This window comes from Hippopotamus amphibius, chromosome 6 (assembly GCF_030028045.1).
Source record: "Hippopotamus amphibius kiboko isolate mHipAmp2 chromosome 6, mHipAmp2.hap2, whole genome shotgun sequence".
Lineage (NCBI taxonomy): Eukaryota > Metazoa > Chordata > Mammalia > Artiodactyla > Hippopotamidae > Hippopotamus > Hippopotamus amphibius.
The window spans coordinates 149,004,349-149,025,734 of NC_080191.1; the positions used below are offsets into that span (position 1 = coordinate 149,004,349).

Genomic DNA, 21,386 nt, shown 5'->3' on the forward strand with positions numbered 1-21,386 from the left:
CTTAGTCATCGCCAGAAGCATAAGTCCCTCCATCTGTCTTCTCTCACATTTCATTCCCTTAATGCTCTCTGCCTCCTCCTTTCCTCCCAAGCCCTCTCAGTACACCACTTTGGACTTCCATCACCACCTTACTCTGTCTAACTAGGTTCTGCTCATCCTTAGGAGAGCAATTCAAACTCATCAAACTAGGTAAGATCTTACCTATTAGATGCCTCCATCACTGCTTCCCTTTCTATTTCATATCACTTATCACACTTAACATTACTTGCTCAAAGTTTGCTTTCTCACCTAGGTTGTAAACTCCATGAAGGCAGAAATTATGTCTGTCTTACTCACACTGTTATACCACCAGAATTTAACACAGTGGCTGGCACCTAACAGGAATTTAATAGGTATTTATAGAATAAAAGAGGAAAGAGGTGAACAGTGAGGAGAAACACGGTCCCACATCAGACCTCTGAATATACTTTCCAAGAGAAACATGATGATCATATGATGTTGGCTATACCTCAACTAGTGCATAGGTTATGTGGCTCTTTGTGGGTTGGCTAGCATGGATGGATCCTAATCACCTTAGCTCATTATTTCTGCAAAGAAAAGTGCTGTGAGTTCCAAACATGTTGATAAATAAATTAATAAGTTGGACCTTTCTGTCCTGTGTGCTAGAGCACTAACCCTCCAGACTTGTCTAGTGCTTTAGAATATCCAAAGCCCTTTTATCTCAGATGTCCAAATTGATTCTCATAACAACTCTCTGAAATCATTAACCCAACTCAAAATGTGTCTACTTATTAGCACACATGTTTAAGCCATGTACTGGGTGTGGTGGGCCCAAAGGAAAGAGGACGTGATTTCTGTTTCTAGTAGCTCACGTTCTACACACATAGGAAAGATTCCTAACCCCACTTTGCATGTGAGATTAAATGACTTGCTTGAGATCACACAGCCTTGAGTAATGGCACTTGCCCACTGCTGTGATGCCTATCTGCTGATAAACCAAATGCCACACTGAACAGATCTGGCACAGTGGAAAGTGAAGATGAAAGCAGGCCCCTTCTATATTTTACTTCTTTTTTAAAAAAATCTTCTTAAAGACACCTTTCTTTGTTTTATGATAAGCCTAGACTTAAAAGAACACCTGCTTCACTGGAGGCAGATGCTGACAGTTGGAGAAGGGCATGTAGGAAGAGCTTAACCATGTTGCCAGTTGCTTACATTGGCCCTGGAAGGTAAGGCTTGTGTGGAGAATCCACATGGTGCCAAGCAAAACAAATTCACCTTCCCTCCTTTCCTCAGGCCTTCCAGGAGCTGGAGCTACACAGGAAACCACTAAAGAGGCCCTGAGGCTGGCTCACCAGCACCAAGCTGCAGGGCCTTGCTCCATAATGGGGTTCAGCTGCTTAAACAGCCCCTGCCTTCCTCTGGCCAGCTGCCCAGGCCAAATATACAATCATTTACTTGAAGGTTCCTGCGTTATAAAACTGCACAGAGGACACTTTGAGTGATCTGGGAGGCTCAGCTGAGGATCCATGGAGGCCTGGGAGCTGTCCAGAGCTGTCCAGCGCCATAGTTGCTGAGGAGGCAGCCACAGAACCACTCTGATTCTAAGGCTCTTGTTCATAGGGTCAGAGTTGCCTAAATGACTTAGGAGACCAGCCCTTCCAAGGGACTGGAGAAGCAAGGATTCTCTTAGTCTCCAACCTGGAGTACGGACAAGAAGGACATGAGCTATGAATGGGAGCACAGGTGGCAGAGAGAGGCAGAGGGAAGGGGAGAGCTGGATAAGCTCAGGGCATGGAAAGTGGCTGATGTTGCTATAACCCGGTCACTCAGTATCATCAGCTTCCTTCAATATCAATTTGAAACCGGGTCAAAGAGGCATAGGGGCCTGGGGAGTGATTCCACCTGGCTCACTTCCCCACTCCACCTATGTGACTAACTATCTGTGCGACCTCTTGCAGGTTACGTAACTTTTTGGACCTCAGTTTCCTCATCTATGAGGGAAAATATCAAAATACTTATCTTGGATGACTTATACGAGAGTTAAGAAAGACTCTTTGTTCATTCATCCCATAAATATTTATTAAATGCTCTTCTGGTGTTCTGAGACTAATTTTCAATGTGTGTGTGTGTGTGTGTGTGTGTGTGTGTGTGTGTGTGTGTGTGTGTATGTGGTGGTTGCCCCACACCTCCAACAAGTAATGCTCCTGACATCAGCTGGGTGTCCTACAGATCAATTCAATTCTGACAACATTTACCTGGAGATAGCATCAGATTCCACAGATTAAGGGTTTAGTCATACTAAACTGTAGGGACCCCTCCCCGCCCCCCCACTTCAGATACCAGACACAAGCCCAGGTTATCACCTATACTTCTCACCAAGCTATAGATTGGAGGTTCCAACAATCCCCTCCAACTCAGGATGTCAATCCCAGTCAAGGTTGTTACCCTTACTTCTGACCACCTGGCTATAAAGCAGAGGGTCCCACGACCTCCTCCTCAAGTTCAATTAATTTGGTAGAGCAGCTCACAGAACACAGAGAAACATTTTGCTCCCTAGATTACTGACTTATTATAAAAGGATACAGCTCAGGAACAGTCAGATGGAAGAGATGTGAAGGGCAAGGTATGTGGGAAGGGGCACATAGCTTCCATGTTGCACCACTCTCCCCAAATCTACATGTGTTCACCAACAGGAAGCTTTCTAGACCCTGTCATGTGGGTCATTACGGAAGCTTCATCACTTAGGTATGACTGATTCACTCACTGGCCACTGGAGATTGGTTCAGCCTCGAGCCCCTCTCCCCTCTCCCCTCCCCAGAGGCCAGGAGGTGGGAAAGTTCCAAGCCTCTAATCACATGATTGATTCTCCTGGCAACCAGTCCCCATCCTTAGGTGCTTCCAAAAGCCACTTCATTCACATTAAAAAAGACACATTTAACAGTCTGAATACTCAGGAAATTTCAAGCATTTGGGGAGCTGTGAGCCAGGAACTTTGGATGAAGACCAAGTATATATGAAAAATATATTTTGGTCATCTGAATGACCAAATATATATTTCTTACAAATCACAATATCACAAATATCCACTATCTGCCAGGGACGATTCCAGACATTAATGAACAGCAATGAACAAAACAGACAAAAATCTATGAAGTCTCTGCCTTCATAAAACTTACATTGTCTATTTCTACCCAATACAATAAATACATAATAAGTTATATATATGGTCTGTCAGATGTTAATAATTTTGGAGAAAAATAAAGCAGAAGAAAAATAGACTGCAATGTTAGGGGTGTCAAGGAAGGCCTTGCTGAAAGGATACTGTTTGAACAAAGATCTGAAAAAGGGGAAATAATGTACGCATAGCACCTGCACAATGCCCGCCACAGAATAGGTACCATGATTTTTGTATTATTACCATCCACTGCAATTATTATAATTATTATTCACATTCTTCTTAGTTTCCCAGAAAAAAATAGCTAATATAGAACTTGTAGAAACAACTCAAAACACTGATATTAATACTAATACTAGGGCGGAGTCAAGATGGCGGCATGGGAAGATGCCGAGATCGGCGTCTCCCCAAAAATAGAACAGTTGGAGGCCGGCGGGGGACCTGAGGCCCAAGCAGACAGCAGGAACCCCGCAGCAACTGGGTAGGACGTGGGGGAGGCCAGGGGGGCGGGGAAGGGGAAGCCAGACGGGACCAGCACCCCTGGGGGGTGGCTGGGTGAGGGGGGAGGTTCCCACCTGGAGGGACTGGGGGAGGGGAGATGGGGGGAGGAGATCAGGGAAACCGCAACTGGGTTTCTCCCACCCAGGAGGCCAGGAGGCCTGCTGGGCTCCCCAGTGGGGTCCTCCACCCTCCAGGGCCCCCTCCAGGCTGCCTGGGTCCTGGGGGTGTGGGAAGGAGGGAGGAGGGGCGAGGAGGTGGAGAGTTGGACAGGAAGGGGGGAGCTTTGAGACTGGGGGATGGGGAGGCGAGGGGGCGTTTTGCCTGCCCTTCTGGCCAGGGAGGCCGACGGGGCTCCCCGGCCTGGTCCTTCACTCTCCAGGGCCCCTCCAGCTGCTTAGAACCTAGGAGAGTGGGGAACGAGGGAGAGGAAGAGAAGCAGACAGGGACACTACCAGACTGGGAGATCTGGGGAAGTGCTGCAGGCGTTACCCTAGCCCAGGTGGCCCTGGGAAGCCTGTTGAGCATCAGAGTCTGGTCTCCTGCCTTTCAGTGCCCCCTGCAGCTGTGAGGGTTCTAGGGGAATAGGAGAGGGGGGGTGAGAAAGAAGAGAACCCAAGGCAAAGGGACCCTCTGAGACTGGAGGACTAGGGGAGGTGCCTAGCATTTCTCCCACCAACTTGGGCCCAGGGAGCCCACTGTGTACCTTAACCTGGTCCTTTGCTCCCAGGATCAGAGGCATCCCTGGGCTCCTCTGCTGCCTCATTGGATCTAAGCCCCATTCCCCACCACCCCCAGGGCCTTTTCTAAGCATAGGCCCTGCCTATTGCCTAACCTCCCCCCTCCCCCCCCCACCCTTGTCTAAGCCCCATCCCCACAGCCAAGGCCTTTTCTGGCTTTTTCTTTTTTTTTTCTCTTTTCCTCTTCTCTCTCTTTTTTTTTCATTTCTCTTTTTCTTCCCACCTCCTCACTTAGGCTATTGCAATTGTTTTACCTTCCAGTTGTTGCTCCATCCTTTTTTTAAAAATTTTTTCTAACTGTTAGTTTCCTATTATTGTATTTTTTATCTTGCTATTGTTCTGCTGTTCTCCTACTTTTTTTTTTTTTCCATTTTCTCTGCTCCATAAGGCTTGTGGGATCTTGATACACAAGCCCAGTGTCAGGCCTGAACTCCTGAGGTGGGAGCTCTGAGTCCAAAACATTGGACTAACAGGGAAACCCAGTTCCCAAGGAATATTCTTTAGAGTGAGGTCACCCAGAGGTTCTCAAATGAACACCAAGACCTAGCTATACTCAACAGCCTACAAACTCCAGTGCTTGAAACCTCAGGCCAAACACCCAGTGGGACAGAAACACAATCCCGCCTATCTAAAGTGGGGGGAAAATGAGATGACAAAAAAATATGTCATAGATGAAGGAACAAGGTAAAAATACATAAGACCAAATAAATGAAGAGGAAATAGGAAAATTGCCTGAAAAAGAGTTCAGAGTAATGATAGTAAAGATGATCCAAAATCTTGATAACAAAATAGAGAAAATACAAGAAACAGTTAATAAGGACGCAGAAGAACTAACGAGCAAACAGTAATAGATAATAAAATAACCAAAATTAAAAATACTCTAGATGCTATAAACAGCAGAATAACTGAGGCAGAAGAATGAATAAGTGAGTTGGAAGATAGAATGGGGGAAATATCTGCCACAGAGCAGGAAAAGGAAAAAGAATAAAAAGAATGGAAGACAGTCTCAGAGAGCCTGGTGACAACATTAAGTGCACAAACATTCGAATCATAGGCATCCCAGAAGAAGAAGAAAAAAAGAAAGGGTCTGAGAAAATATTTGAAGAGGTTATAGTGGAAAACTTCCCCAACATGGGAAAGGAAATAATTAAGTCCAAGAAGTGCAGAGAGTCCCATACAGAATAAACCCAAGGAGAAATACACCAAGGCACATATTAAGCACACTAATGACAATTAAACACAAAGAAAAAAATATTAAAAGCAGCAAGAGAAAAGCAACAAATAACATATAAGGGAAAACCCATAAGGAAAACAGCTGATCTTTCTGCAGAAACTCTGCAGGCCAGAAGGGAGTGGCAGGGTATACCGAAAGTCCTGAAAGAGAAAAACTTACAGCCAAGAATACTCTACCCAGCAAGAATCTCATTCAGATTTGAGGGAGAAATCAAAAGCTTTACAAACAAGCAAAAGTTAAGAGAATTCAGCACCACCAAACCAGCCTTACAACAATTGCTAAAGGAACTTTTCTAAGTAGGAAACACAAGAGAAGGAAAACACCTACAAAAACAAACCCAAAACAATTAAGAAAATGGTAATGGGAACACACATGTCAATAGTCACCTTAAATGTAAATGGATTAAATGCTCCAACCAAAAGACACAGACTGGTTGAATGGATACAAAAACAAGACCCTTACATATGCTATCTACAAGAAACCCACTTCAGACCAAGGGACACACATAGGCTGAAAGTAAAGGGATGGAAAAAGATATTCCATGCAAATCGAAGTCAAAAGAAAGCTGGAGTAGCAACACTCATATCAGACACTTTAGACTTTAAAGTAAAGACTATTACAAGAGACAAGGAAGGACACTACATAATGATCAAGGGATCCATCCATGAAGAAGATATAACAATTGTAAATATCTATGCACCCAACACAGGAGCACCTCAGTGCATAAGGCAAATGTTAACAGCCATAAAAGGGGACATCGACAGTAACACAATAATAGTAGGAGACTTTAACACCCCACTTACATCAATGGACAGATCATCCAAACAAAATAAATAACGACACACAAGCTTTAAACCACACATTAGACCACCTCGACTTAATTGATATTTATAGGACATTCCATCCAAAAACGACAGAATACACTTTCTTCTCAAGTGCACACGGAACATTCTCCAGGATAGATCACATCTTGGGTCACAAATCAAGCCTCGGTAAATTTGAAAAAATTGAAATCGTATCAAGCATTTTCTCTGACCACAATGCCATGAGACTAGATATCAATTACAGGAAAAAAACTGTAAAAACTACAACCACATGGAGACTAAACAATATGCTATTAAACAACCAAGAAATCACTAGAGAAATCAGAGGAAATCAAAAAATACCTAGAAACAAATGACAATGAAAACACAACAACCCAAAACCTATGGTACGCAGCAAAAGCAGTTCTAAGAGGGAAGTTTATAGCAATACAGTCCTACCTCAAGAAACAAGAAAAATACCGAATAAACAACCTAACCTTACACCTAAAACAATTAGAGAAAGAAGAACAAAATAACCCCAAAGTGAGCAGAAGGAAAGAAATCATAAAGATCAGAGCAGAAATAAATGAAAAAGAAAGGAAGGAAACAATAGCAAAGATCAATGAAACTAAAAGCTGGTTCTTTGAGAAGATTAACAAAATTGATAAACCATTAGCCAGACTCATCAGGAAAAAATGGGAGAAGATGCAAATCAACAGAATTAGAAATGAAAAAGGAGAAGTAACAACTGACACTGCAGAAATACAAAAGATCATGAGAGACTACTACAAACAACTATACGCCAATAAACTGGATAACCTGGAAGAAATGGATACATTCTTAGAAAAGTACTATCCTCCAAGACTGAACCAGGAAGAAATAGAACATATGAACAGACCAATCACAAGTACGGAAATTGAGACTGTGATTAAAAATCTCCCAACAAACAAAAGCCCAGGGCCAGATGCCTTCACAAGCAAATTCTATCAAACATTTCAAGAAGAGCTAACACCTATCCTTCTCAAACTCTTCCAAATTATAGCAGAAGGAGGAACACTCCCAAACTCATTCTACGAGGCCACCATCACCCTGATACCAAAACCAGGCAAAGATGTCACAAAAAAAGAACATTACAGGCCAATATCACTGATGAATATAGATAAAAAATTGTCAACAAAATACTAGCTAGCAGAATCCAACAGCACATTAAAGAGATCATACACCATGATCAAGTGGGGTTTATCCCTGGAATGCAAGGATTCTTCAATATATGCAAATCAATCAATGTGATTCACCATATTAACAAATTGAAGGATAAAATTCATATGATCATCTCAATAGACACAGAAAAAGCCTTTGACAAAATTCAACATCTATTTATGATGAAAACTCTCCAGAAAATGGGCATAGAAGGAAATTACCTCAACATAATAAAAGCCATATATGACAAACCAACAGCCAACATCGTTCTAAATGGTGAAAAACTGAAAGAATTCCCTCTAAGGACAGGAACAAGACAGGAGTGTCCACTCTCACCATTATTATTCAACATAGTTTTGGAAGTTTTAGGCACAGCAATCAGAGAAGAAAAAGAAATAAAAGGAATCCAAATTGGAAAAGAAGAAGTAAAATTGTCACTCTGCAGATGACATGATATTATACATAGAAAACCCTAAAGACTCTAGCAGAAAACTGCTAGCACTAATAGATGAATTTGGTAAAGTAGCAGGATACAAAATTAATGTGCAGAAATCTCTTGCATTCCTATACACTAACAATGAAAGAGCAGAAAAAGAAATTAAGGAAACTCTCCCATTTACCATTGCAACAAAAAGAATAAAATTCCTAGGAATACACCTGCCTAAGGGGGCACAAGATCTGTATGCAGAAAACTATAAGACACTGATGAAAGAAATTGAAGATGACACAAACAGATGGAGGGATGTACCATGTTCTTGGATTGGAAGAATCAATATTGTGAAAATGACTATCTTACCCAAAGCAATTTACAGATTCAACACAATCCCTATCAAATTACCAATGGCATTTTTCACAGAACTAGAACAAGAAATCCTAAGATTTGTATGGAAATGCAAAAGACCCCAAATAGCCAAAGCAATCTTGAGAAGGAAAGGCAGAGTTGGTGGAATCAGGCTTCCTGACTTCAAACTATACTATACGGCCATGGTGATTAAGACAGTATGGTACTGGCACAAAAACAGACATATAGATCAATGGAATAAGATAGAAAGCCCAGAGATAAACTACGGTCAGCTAATCTATGACAAAGGAGGCAAGGATATACAATGGAGAAAAGACAGCCTCTTCAATAAGTGGTGCTGGGAAAACTGGACAGCTACATATAAAAGAATGAGATTAGAACACTCCCTAAAAGCATACACAAAAATAAACTCCAGATGGATGAAAGACCTACATGTAAGGCCAGACACTATAAAACTCCTAGAGGAAAACATAGGAAGAACACTCTTTGATGTAAATAAGAGCAAGATCTTTTTTGATCCACCCCCTAAAGTAATGGAAATAAAACCAAAAATAAATAAGTGGGACCTAATGAAACTTCAAAGCTTCTGCACAGCAAAGGAAACTATAAGCAAGACGAAAAGACAACCCTCAGAATGGGAGAAAATATTTGCAAACGAATCAACAGACAAAGGACTAATCTCCAAAATATATAACAGTTCATCCAGCTCAATATCAAAAAAACAAGCAACCCAATCAAAAAATGGGTGGAAGACCTAAATAGGCATTTCTCCAAAGAAGACATACGGATGGCCAAGAGGCACATGAAAAGCTGCTCAACATTACTAATTATTAGAGAAATGCAAATCAAAACCACAATGAGGTATCACCTCACACCGGTCAGAATGGGCATCATCAGAAAATTGACAAACAGTAAATGCTGAAGAGGATGTGGAGAAAAGGAAACCCTCTTGCACTGTTGGTGGGAATGTAACTTGATACAGCCACTATGGAGAACAGTATGGAGGTTCCTTGCAAAACTAAAAACAGAGTTACCATATGACCCAGCAATCCCACTGCTGGGCATATACCCAGAGAACACCATAATTCAAAAAGACACATGCACTCCAATGTTCATTGCAGCACTATTTACAATAGCCAGGACATGGAAGCAACCTAAATGTCCATCAACAGATGAATGGATAAAAAAGATGTGGTACGTATATACAATGGAATATTATTCAGCTGTAAAAAAGCAAGGAAACTGGGACATTTCTAGAGACATGGATGGACTTGGAGATTGTCAAACAGAGTGAAGTGCGTCAGAAAGAGAAAAACAAATACCGTATGTTAACACATATATGCGGACTATAGAAAAATGGTACAAATCAACTGGTTTGCAAGGCTGAAGTAGAGACACAGATGTAGAGAACAAACATATGGACACCAAGTGGGGAAAGTGGGGAGGGTTGGGGGGGAATGAATTGGGAGATTGGGATACCAAATTGTACACTCTAAATATATGCAGTTTATTGTATGTTAACTGTATCTCAATAAAAGTTCTAAAAAAAAAATCAAAAAGACAGTATGGTACTGGCACAAAAATAGAAAGGAAGATCAATGGAACTGAATAGAGAACTCAGAGATAAACCCAAGCACATATGGGCAGCTTATCTCTGACAAAGGAGGCACGAATATACAATGGAAAAAAGACAGCCTCTTCAAGAAGTGGGGCTGCGAAAATTGGACAGCAACATGTAAAAGAATGAAATTAGAACACTTCCTAACACCATACACAAAAATAAACTCCAAATGGATTAAAGACCTAAATGTAAGGCCAGACACTATAAAACTCCTAGAGGAAAACATAGGCAGAAGACTCTACGACATACATCAAAGCAAGATCCTTTTGGACCCATCTCCTAGAATCATGGAAGTAAAATCAAGAATAAACAAATGGGACCTCATGAAACTAAAAGGCTTTTGCACAGTGAAAGAAACCATAAACAAGACAAGAAGGCAACCCTCAGAATGGGAGAAAATACTTGCCAACGAAGCATATGACAAAGGATTAATCTCTAAAATATATAAGCAGCTCATGAAGCTTAATATCAAAAAAGCAAATAACCCAATCCACAAATGGGCGGGAGACCTAAATAGGCATTTCTCCAAAGAAGACATGCAGATGGCCATCAAACACATGAAAAGATACTCAACATCACTCATCATTAGAGAAATGCAAGTCAAAGCCACAATGAGGGATCACCTCACACCGGTCAGAATGGCCATCATCAAAACATCTAGAAACAATAAATGTTGGAGAGGGTGTGGAGAAAAGGGAACTTTCCCGCACTGTTGGTGGGAATGTAAGCTGGTACAGCCACTATGGAAAACAGTTTGGAGATTCCTTAAAAAACTAAAAATGGAAATACCATATGACCCAGTAATCCCACTACTGGGCATATACCCAGAGAAAACCATAATCCAAAAAGAAACATGTACCATAATGTTCACTGCAGCACTGTTTACAATAGCCAGGACATGGAAGCAACCTAAATGCGCATCAACAAATGAATGGATAAAGAAGATGTGGCACATATATACAACGGAATATTACTCAGCCATAAAAAGGAATGAAATTGAACTATATGTAATGAGGTGGATAGACCTAGAGACTGTCATACAGAGTGAAGTAAGCCAGAAAGAGAAAAACAAATACTATATGCTAACTCACATATATATGGAATCTGAAGAAATGGTACTGATGAACCTAGTGACAGGGCAAGAGTGGAGATACAGATGTAGAGAATGAACTTGAGGACACGGGGCTGGGGTGGGGGGCTAAGGGGAAGCTGGGAAGAAGTGAGAGAGTAGCATAGACATATTTACACTACCAACTGTAAAACAGATAGCTAGTGGGAAGTTGCTGTATAACAAAAGGAGATCGACTTGATGATGGGTGATGCCTTAGAGGGCCAGGACGGGGTGGGGGAGGGAATCGCAGGAGAGAGGGGATATGGGGATATATGTATAAATACAGCTGATTCACTTTGGTGTACCTCAAAAACTGGTACAAGAGTGTAAAGCAAATATATTCCAATAAAGAGCTAAAAAAAATACTAATACTAATAATGATAATAATAGCTACAATGACTAAGATTGGTTGAACATATTACTGTTTACAAGCTCTGAGTTACAGAACTCAACTCCAGGAGAATACCTTTTCCAACTCTTGGCTGTAGGAGCGATTCTCTTAAAACGCTGATTGGTTTTTAGATTTAAAAAGGCAGTAATCAAACTATATATTATAGATAACTGATTGCATACGTCTCTCAAAATTTCAGCCAATTCCTTTCCCAGAAGTTTCCAAAACTAAAATAAAAAGATAATTTGAGGTGTAATAAATCTGGTTCAAGAAATTTTAAGTTATATCAGAAATCATTTTCTGTGAACTTAGGAAAATCATCTCACATCTCCGGACCTTTATTTTACACTTTATCACTTGTAAAATAAAGTACCTAGATGGTTATCTAGGATCCCTTCTTAAATTTTTTCCATGACAATTATTAATTACTTACTCAATGGAGACAATGACTGCATTTAATTCCTCAGCCATTGCTGTACACAGTTCATCATAATATCTGATTTCTAAAAGAGACAAAGGAGAAATCACTCACTATAAGGCAGTTTATTTAATACTGTCCATTCTTAAATTCTGCTAACTGTGGATTGTCTTTAGACTTGGACTTAAGTTATTAAAAACAAAAAAAATAAAAAGTAAATATGAACATATATCTCATTAACAGACTTACAGGTACAAATGTAAAAAAATTAATCTCGTTTATGATAAAATGCAATTACTATAAAATAACGGGAAATCCATATTAGATTACCTTTGAATATGCATTTAGCTAAAAATTTATCTCATAATGGACTATATGAAGTACCTAGATTCATTCTGATTGTGTAGTTCTTTAAATGTATGCCTTTCCATAAATCATAGCAAATAAGCAGTTTCCTCCTTAGAACCAAAATATCTTTCTCTTTTAACACCTTCATTTGCTGCGATTTGGAAAAGTCACCAATTTGAAGAATATGATATTCCATTTAAATCAACACATAACAAATAGAATTTCAGGAAGTCTTAGCATTTCTTAGAAAGAGAATCCAAAGGTGTGCAGTGACAGAAGCAATTTCAATATGTAAAAATTTAATCCTTTAGCTGTTCTTTTAATATATTAATGTTCTTATATTAAGAGCTGGATCGTATCAACAGAAAGTCAAATACTACCTTATTTATAGGCTTTCCAAGGCAGTCTTAGAACCAGAAGTTCAATACCTACATAAACACCTGCATACCTCCTCCAGCCTGAGCTCTTCCTCTGGCAGGAGTGATCAGTCAAAATGATATGGAAGAGGCCAAGCTGACTTACAACCCATATCATTTCTGGCACTTACACTTCCTAGCCTCTGATGTACTATCTTGCCTGGCACGTGTCCAACAATACAGATGCAATCTTTTCTAGGGCAGAGACTCTGTCTTACTAATTTTTGTACCCTCAACCCTCATCACACATTAGGGTGACCAAAGGCCCTTGTTTGCATACAACTGTTTGAGTTTTTGTACTGAAAGTCTTGCACCCCAGGAAACCACTCAGTCCTGGGCAAACCTACATAGTCAGTAACCATCTGTTAGAAATGTGAACAAATCAATGAGTAAAAGAATAAATGATGAATATGGAGCTAAATGAAATGAGATTACTAGAAAAAGTTATACTTTTTGGCCTTTGCTGGATTAAAAAAAAAAGTCATTAGGGGAAAAAAAAAAAGACAAACTAGAACAAGTTGCCATTGTCTTTAAACTTAAGGGATGCCAAAAGCTCTGGACCGAAGATGAGAAAGTAGCTCCATAAATAATTATGGGCAAAGATAAGGCCCACATTTCCTCCATAGTATACTTCTCACTGGGCTGCTCCGCTTGGCTGCCTGCTATTTTTAATGTGTGTTCTGCTCATGAACGGTATGCAATGCTAAAGAGAATGTTCTTGAACTTTACAAGGTCATTTCCTTTTAACTGTGGCATACATTTTATATTTTCATCTTTGATTTCATAAGCAGATGAAATGTTGCTGAGGTAACGTGTATTCAGAAATACTTGTTCTATTTATAGAAAGGTGTCTTTAAAACACAGATAATTGCCTCATATTCTGGCCCAATGAAACTTTCGGTGCAGAAAGCAACTTCAGTACTTCACAATAAATTAGTCTATGATTTAGGTTACAGGAAATATTTTCAAAACAGCCTGCCTGAATTAAAAAACAGGCAAAACCCTTGGTGTAGGGTAGCTATATAATTAATCACCCAAACCAGGACCCTTTGAAGAGTGGAAAGCAGGGTGGGGGGGGCACTATGAATAACTTTGCTGGGACAGTAGGGATAACTGCGACTGCCAGGGGAACCAAGTCCAATGGCCCCCCTTCTCCTTACCCAACAAGAAAGTCAGTGCAATCACACATCTCTGCCAGGGCCAGCCACAACCCCAAATAACCTGAAGGTGACCAGGACATACTTGCGCTTGCCAAGGCCCAGCCTCCTCCGTGGATGTAAACAATGCTGCGTTTCAGTGGCTCTCCTGGCTTTGGAGAGCCTTCAAACACTCTGACTTCCACACCGTCAAAGTCAGTGTCGGTCACTTTCACCTGAGCAGACGACCATGCGCTTTTCTTGCCAAAAGAAACGATGATGAAGTTCAGCGCGAGCAGATGATGGCTGAGGCCCAGGTAGTGTATCAGGTTACTCTGCAGGATGAGAGAGGAATAATGAGGGAGAGTGTGTGTCAGCTTAGTCATCACCGGAGCCACACTCACCAATGCTCAGCATTTGAATTCTTACAAGCAGTTGCCACTGCCCTTGAGGACTCACTGGCCACATATAATACAATAACACATTATTTACCTTTCACTTTTAGAGCTTCCAGATTATTTTCATACATGAGATCTCCTCTGATCTTCAGATAATCTTTGAGAGGGAAATGTGTCATCAGTCTCATTTTATCAAGAAGGCTTAGAAATTAGCTGAACTTGCCCACTTAGCTGGATAAATGGCAGTTCTGTAACTCAAATCTAGGAATTGTGAATTCCAGGATTCAGCCCCTTCCCCCGATCCCTGCCCACCCTAAATCAGCACATCACATTTCCAGTAACATACTAGGAGTGAAGGAAGAATACTTCATTTGAATACAAATAAGAGAGGAAATTTTTATATTTACTCTAAGTATTTCAATACTGTTTTTAAGCTTATATATTTGAGTGTGTCTGGTTGTTTTGAGAGTAGGAGAAAGGAATGAATGCATGAGGGGGAAGAAGCAGAGTCGACTGTGGCCCTGGCATTTAGAAGCAGACCAGCTCAGACATAACCAGGAGCTTTGCAGAAATATGCAAAAAAACATGCAGCCTGTTTTGTCTTCCCCTTTGAGCCCCTAGGGCATCGAGCTCCACATTAAAGTGTTCACAGGAAGTTCTCTGGTTGGAGAGGAGATCCAGGCCATGCATCCAGCAAAGATCCTGTGGAGTGTATTCCCTCTTTCCACTTCTTATATAAGCTCTTCCTATTGGCTACGCTTATAAAACTGACCTCCCAGCAAGACCTACTGGCCGTGTTTCAAAGTCAGAGAATTGGAAGCCATCTGGAAGCCAGTGACTACTCAAGGTAGAGAGGCCCAGAAGTGTCACAGAGTGATCAGAAACGTTCCTGGCACAGGTGCATGAATTCAGATACTGTATCTCCCAGTGGCTCTCAAAGCTTGAAAGGGAGCAGCTGGAGAGTAACAGTGCCCTTCTGTAGAATATGAAACAGGACACTGATGATTAGTGAAATATTTAATGCCAAGTCATAAGGTGAAGAAAACAATGTTAATAGTAGAAATGAGAACTATATGCAGTCTGTGATACACCATAATACAGCTTCCCAGCATGTGCACAGGGCACACTGTGCACGGGACACACTGGTATGCCTTGAAGAGGATACAGATGTGCTGTGACACTGATCCCCTCAGCCCCTGGGCAGCCAAGCTCCTAAGCTGTTTTCCCCAGTGTCCTGTATAAAATTGTATATATACGCCCTGCTATGAAAAGGGTTGGAAAGACTGCATTATAAAACCATTAGCCAGTGTTCATGAAAAACAAGAACAAGAGGCAATTTATCTAACCATGAACAGCTTTTCCAGCAATTCCATTAATATTCATTTGTTGGCAACACAAGTAACAGGAAAGCAAATGAATATTAAGAAAATAATTCAATTTCTATATGTGCCATTGACCAATTTATTGAAAAAGTTAAAACAACTGTTAATGTTCTTGATATCAAACAAATGCGTGTGTGTGCGCACACATACAGAGGAGTCTGACCATAAGTTTAAGGGTTTAAGGTCTTTAGCAAATTGGGAAAAGGGAATCATCGTTGAAGTTGTGTGGTAACACGTCAGTCTAACTTGGGGAATATGGAGATCTGCCAGGGCATAGCTGAGAATCTCCATATTCACTCAGATTTCTAGAGTTCACACAATAAACCCTTGTCAATTAACAGAGAACACACGAGACCCATTCCATTTCTCACAGGCTGAGTAGCTTGATAAGCATGAAATGATAACACATGAACAAAGACATAGGCTTGGCTCTGTTACCTTCTGAACTACAGTTTTTTGTTTTTAATTAAATGAAGACAATTGAATATTTAAGACATATTATATGAGTTTCTTCAACTAAAGGAAAGCTGTAAAACAAGTGAGTTGTCTTTACAAGACAGATTGGACTATTCATTTTACATTGAATCCACCCCTGGTTTCCCTTGTGCACTGCATGATCTGAGTGCGTGTAGACTTGCCTCAATCTGCCCATACCTTTCCAGGAGCACCTCTGCTGTCAGGAGCACTTGCATTAACAGAATTTCGGAACAACTATCTACAGTGTTTACAACATTGACAGGATGGTGTGGGGGCAGAAGTGCTGACTGGAGAAGGGATAGTTTATTTATGAAAGAGAAAAAGATAAGCAGATAGGTGTAAGAAAGGCTGGATGGGTGGGAAAAGAATCCAGAAAGATTTTAAAATAAAATTGTGCTAATGTATAGAATCGTACTGATAAATTAGAGAATGAAAAATCATCATCCTACAGACAATACTGACTTTGTTTCAAAATTTGAAAATGGAGAGAATCAAACAGTAACTTGTCATTAACCAATTTATTATTATTATTTTAAATTTATTTATTCATTTATTTATTTATTTATTTATTCATTGGCTGCTTTGGGTCTTCGTTGCTGCACACGGCTTTCTCTAGTTTTGGTAAGTGGGGGCTACTCTTCATTGCTGTGCGAGGGCTTCTCATTGTGGTGGCTTCTCTTTTTGCAGAGCATGGGCTCTAGGCATGCGGGCTTCAGTAGTTGCAGCATGCAGGCTCAGTAGTTGTGGCACACAGGCTTAGTTGCTCCGTGGCATGTGGGATCTTCCCAGACCAGGGCTCAAACCCGTGTCCCTTGCATTGGCAGGAGGATTCTCAACCACTGTGCCACCAGGGAAGTCCAACCAATTTATTATTACTATTATTAATAATAGTTACCACTGCCTGAGTGCCTATAGTATGAGGAGAAGTTGTTGAATTCTGGCTACAATTCTGTTATTTTCCTCCTTGTGAAGAAGAAAGAAGAGAAGCTTCGAGACTCAGTAACCAGTATAGAAGCTAGATTCCTGGAACTAGGAGAGGGCTGCAGTACATACAGAATTACCCTAGAGATGCTGGTTGAGAACAGTGTGGGCCCAGGAAGCTGCTCTGAGTCCTATCCAGGATAGGATGACATTCACATGTATATGTGATGTCATGTGGCATGATAAAACTGTGAATGGTATCTAACTTTTTTCCCTAACATCTACTGTTTCCCTTAGCTCTTCTCACCACTCCCCTCCCATCTCTGCTGTCCAGCAAATAAAATCAGTAGCCAAGCCTTTCGGTAGTTGTTACTTCAGGGAAGGGATATGAGAACAAATAGCAAAGAAACAGAAATGCCTTCCCGCTTTTGATTTTCAAAAGCCTATATCCTTTGGAGAATTAAAAAATAGACACTGATTTTGAAGATTACATGATGAATAGGAAGTCTCCTAGAATAGAAAGTGATTCTCCAAGCTAGGTGGTGAGAGAAGGAAGAAGTACTGGAGATGAAATAAGTAATGTATGGATTGATATGAGATCCAGTGAAAAAAGGACCTTGGGACACAGCAACCGTCAGATGTCTATGGAATCTGAGAGCAACAGACATGTGCCCCAATGTGCAGAAAGAATCATGGAAAAAGGCAAGGGAAGAATGACCGCAAAGTATGTCTAGGAAGGTAGTACCTCAAATGGCCTCAAAGAGTTCCCCAGGCTCCAGTTGGTGCTGGAGCAGCAGAACAATTCCATGTGTCCAAAAAGGCATAAAAATAGCAAGGCTGCATGAGTGTCCTGCAGATGGGTCTGAGACAACTTCTCTGTTATCCATGGCCCATTATATGGTCTCAAGGGTCCAATCTCAAGGGTCCAACAGGAATAGAAGAGAGCACTAATGGACCTGAATGGCTCTTATAAATAAGAGCAAAGGATATCCCAGGGCAACTGGTAGGAACCAAACACCAAGGACCAGGTGGAACATGAATGTGGGCTAACGATGAGTACCCAGATTTTCTCCCCCGTCACAAATTATGCCTCAACATCGTATGAGACACTCCAAAATGTAAAAGAAAATGGTGATGGGGGAAATACCTAAATTCATTGGAATTAAGTTCTACCTAAATAATGAAGGCTCAAAATATAGATCAAGTTATATTTCTTGCATACTTGAGTTTGTGAAATGAGATTCAGATCCACCCAAGAAACATTTTCAAATTAACAGTTTCCTGAAACCTTTTTAGGAGCAGCTGGAAAACTCCAGTAGCACAAAGAAGCAAGCCAAGTGTTGAGGGTTTCACGGGTTGTGAATTGACCCAGTCTTGGCTAGCTGAAGTACTCTAAGGCAGTGCTAGAAGTCTTAAAACTTGTCCCATAACCATTCTAGGTTCTAGAAAGGAATTCAGCCTAAGGAGGTGGAAGGGAAGAAGTGTACTCATTATACCTCAGTAGAACCAGATACAGCAAAATAGGTGGGCCACTGACTCCCTACCCAGGTATGAAGATCAAAGGTCAGGGGACAAGCAGAAATCAAAGGAAGCCAAGAAGAAACTATACTATGCTTATTAAAGTATGTTCATTGTTATGTTTATGTATGGGCTGTTCTCTGCCAATTCATTCATCACACAAATTAGAAAATATATTCAATGGGCAGGGAAACTTAAGGGGGAGAAAAAGACAATCTTCTGGAGCTTAGGGAAATAGAAGAGAATCAAGACTTGTAAATGAAAAGTTAAGTGATACAAGCTTAGTAAAAGAAGCCTAGATAAAGGGTTGCACAAGCCCAGAGAAGGAAGGAATTGCTTGTGGCTGTTCTTCCTGGAATGAAATCCAGTAAGGCATCTATTCTGAATTGTGCCTTAACAGAAGAGGAAGTGGAAAAGGATAGGAAACCAAGATGCCAGAGTGCTGGGCAAGTGTTATAATTCAAATGCCTATGGGGAGAAAAGGTAAATAATGGAAGTGGAGGCAGGGAGAGCACGGCAATAAAAGGCTCAGTCTAAGAGGCATGTAGAGCAGCAAAGTCAATAGCATAGACGCCACAGCGAGTGCCTGGGTTAAAAGCCCAGCTCCCCCACTTACCAGTAGTGGAATTTTGGGCAAGTTACTAAACCTCTCTGTGCCTCAATCTCTCATCTATAAAAAAGAAATAATAACACTAACTAGTTCAAAAAACTGTTGTGAAGCTTAAAAAAAGTAAAAACTCCTAGAACAGTGACTGACACACACTAAGCCTTCTATGAATTGGTTGTCATTACGGTCACTTCTCTGATACGTGAAGAAATGTGATCCCAGGGACAGATAGCCTGATGTCTCCAGGAAAGCTGAGACTATCATTTTTTCCCATTATGTACATTTGTTGTTATTATTAACCACACCAATGGTTCCCCAGCTTTTCCAGTGATGGCCATTTCATTTCGTCAAGCAGCTTTTTAATTCTCCTCTCCAGATTCTGCTCTGTTCCTGCCTATTACAAGAAAACAATTGCGTAGAACACTTACCTGCATGAAAATTTATAGTCACTTTTTTTTTTATTTATTTTTTTTATTTTTTTGGGGGTACACCAGGTTCAATCAACTGTTTTTATACACATATCCCCGTATTCCCTCCCTTCCTTGACGCCCCCCCTCGAGTCCCCCCCACCCTCCCCGCCCCAGTCCTCTAAGGCATCCACATTTTTTTTTAAACATTGTAAAGTTTGAGTATACTTTAAAATGCAGATTTACTTTTTTTTTTCCCTCTTGGTGCACAAACTATATGACTTTCACTTAAGACCACTGTACAGATCACCTGTGACTCACTAAGGCAGCACTTTTGTCCTACAAACAACCTCAATGTTTGTGCCAAGAAACTACCAAAGGTCAGGTAACTATAATTCAACAAGTATTAATTAGGCACCTACTATATGTAAAGATTCTGCTACATGTTACAAGAATACAAAGATGGGTGAAAGATGGACTGAGGACTTTAGTCAAGAATTTAAATCTTGACTGACTCCTGCAAATTTCCAATTGTCCTTAAGTTGTCACAGTTCTCTGAACTTTATCTAAGACTAACTTTTAAGGGAAATCCTCTGATTTTAAAGCATTGATTCAGATTAATTTTTTTAAGTTGCAGACCAAACAAAATTTTCCTGCAGGGCGACCAGCTGCAACTTCTGATGTAGATGATAATTCAGTCTTACCCAAGGTGCAGCTGGAAAGATGGTGGGAGATAAAATGCTCTTAGTTGTTAATGGTTAAACAACAAAGATATCGGACACTCTTTTTTTTAACTTTTTATTTTTTATTGGAAAATAGTTGATTAAGAATGTTGTGTTAGTTTCAGGTATATAACAAAGTGATTCAGTTATACATATAAATGTGTCTATTCTTTTTCAAATTCTTTTCCCAATTAAGTTGTTAAAGAATATTGAGCAGAGTTCCCTGTGCTATACAGTGGACACTTTTTTTTTCAATTATTTTATATGTACGAGGGTGTCAGAAATTATCCCCACTCCAGTTATATTAAAACTTCTGTAAATTCTACAGCCAGGGTGCAGATAATTTTTGACTCACCCTCGTGTGTGTGTGTGTGTGTGTGTGTGTGTGTGTGTGTGTGTGTGTGTGTGTTATTTTTCAGATTCTTTTCCCTTATAGATTATTGCAAAATACTGACTATAGTCAGTGGACACTCTTTTTAATGAGATTATACTTTGGGAAAAATTATGCAGCTGAGGTGTACACAGTAGATTGGTGAGAGAAGAGGCTAGAGGGCAATAGCTATAAGAATTTGGCAACTGTCCACAGGAGAGAAAATGAAGGTCTTCCCCGGGGGAATATAGGGGAGGGAATATATTCAAGAGAGATCACTGAGACAGAGCTGATGGCCTTGATAACTGCTCACAGAGTAGGATATGGGATCAGGTAGGCAGGTAGGTAGGACACAGAGAAAGGACTGAAAGATCCTGGAGAGTCTTCACTTGGGGTATGAGAAAAAGAGAACACAGGCAGAAGAACAGTCAGGGGAGGTAAGGAAAATTCCATTTTAAAATTATGCCATTTAAAGCCAATGGAACATCTAGGTAGAAAGGTCCAAAAGACAGATAGCAAATGCAGGGTCAGAGGTTCAAGGAGGTCAGGCCTGGAGGAAGAGCTCAGAGCTAAATGTTAACAACTCAGACAATAGTGAGACTCAGGAGACCTAGCAAAGAGACAAAACACAGTGACAAAGAAACAGAACAGGGAGGAAAACATTTGACAGGCTGAAAAGAAGAATCTA

General features: G+C 40.6%; 1 protein-coding gene across 1 annotated transcript in view; it reads right to left on the reverse strand.

Annotated features, from left to right (window-relative positions):
• Positions 1-21,386, reverse strand: part of NCEH1 (neutral cholesterol ester hydrolase 1) — a 64,695-nt gene that overhangs the window by 9,617 nt on the left and 33,692 nt on the right. Inside the window, exons 2-3 of the mRNA XM_057740252.1 lie at positions 14,003-14,231; positions 12,012-12,081 (exon numbers count right to left, since the gene is read on the reverse strand). Of these exons, the coding sequence (XP_057596235.1) occupies positions 12,012-12,081; positions 14,003-14,231 (299 nt within the window). The remainder of the gene's footprint in view (positions 1-12,011; positions 12,082-14,002; positions 14,232-21,386) is intronic.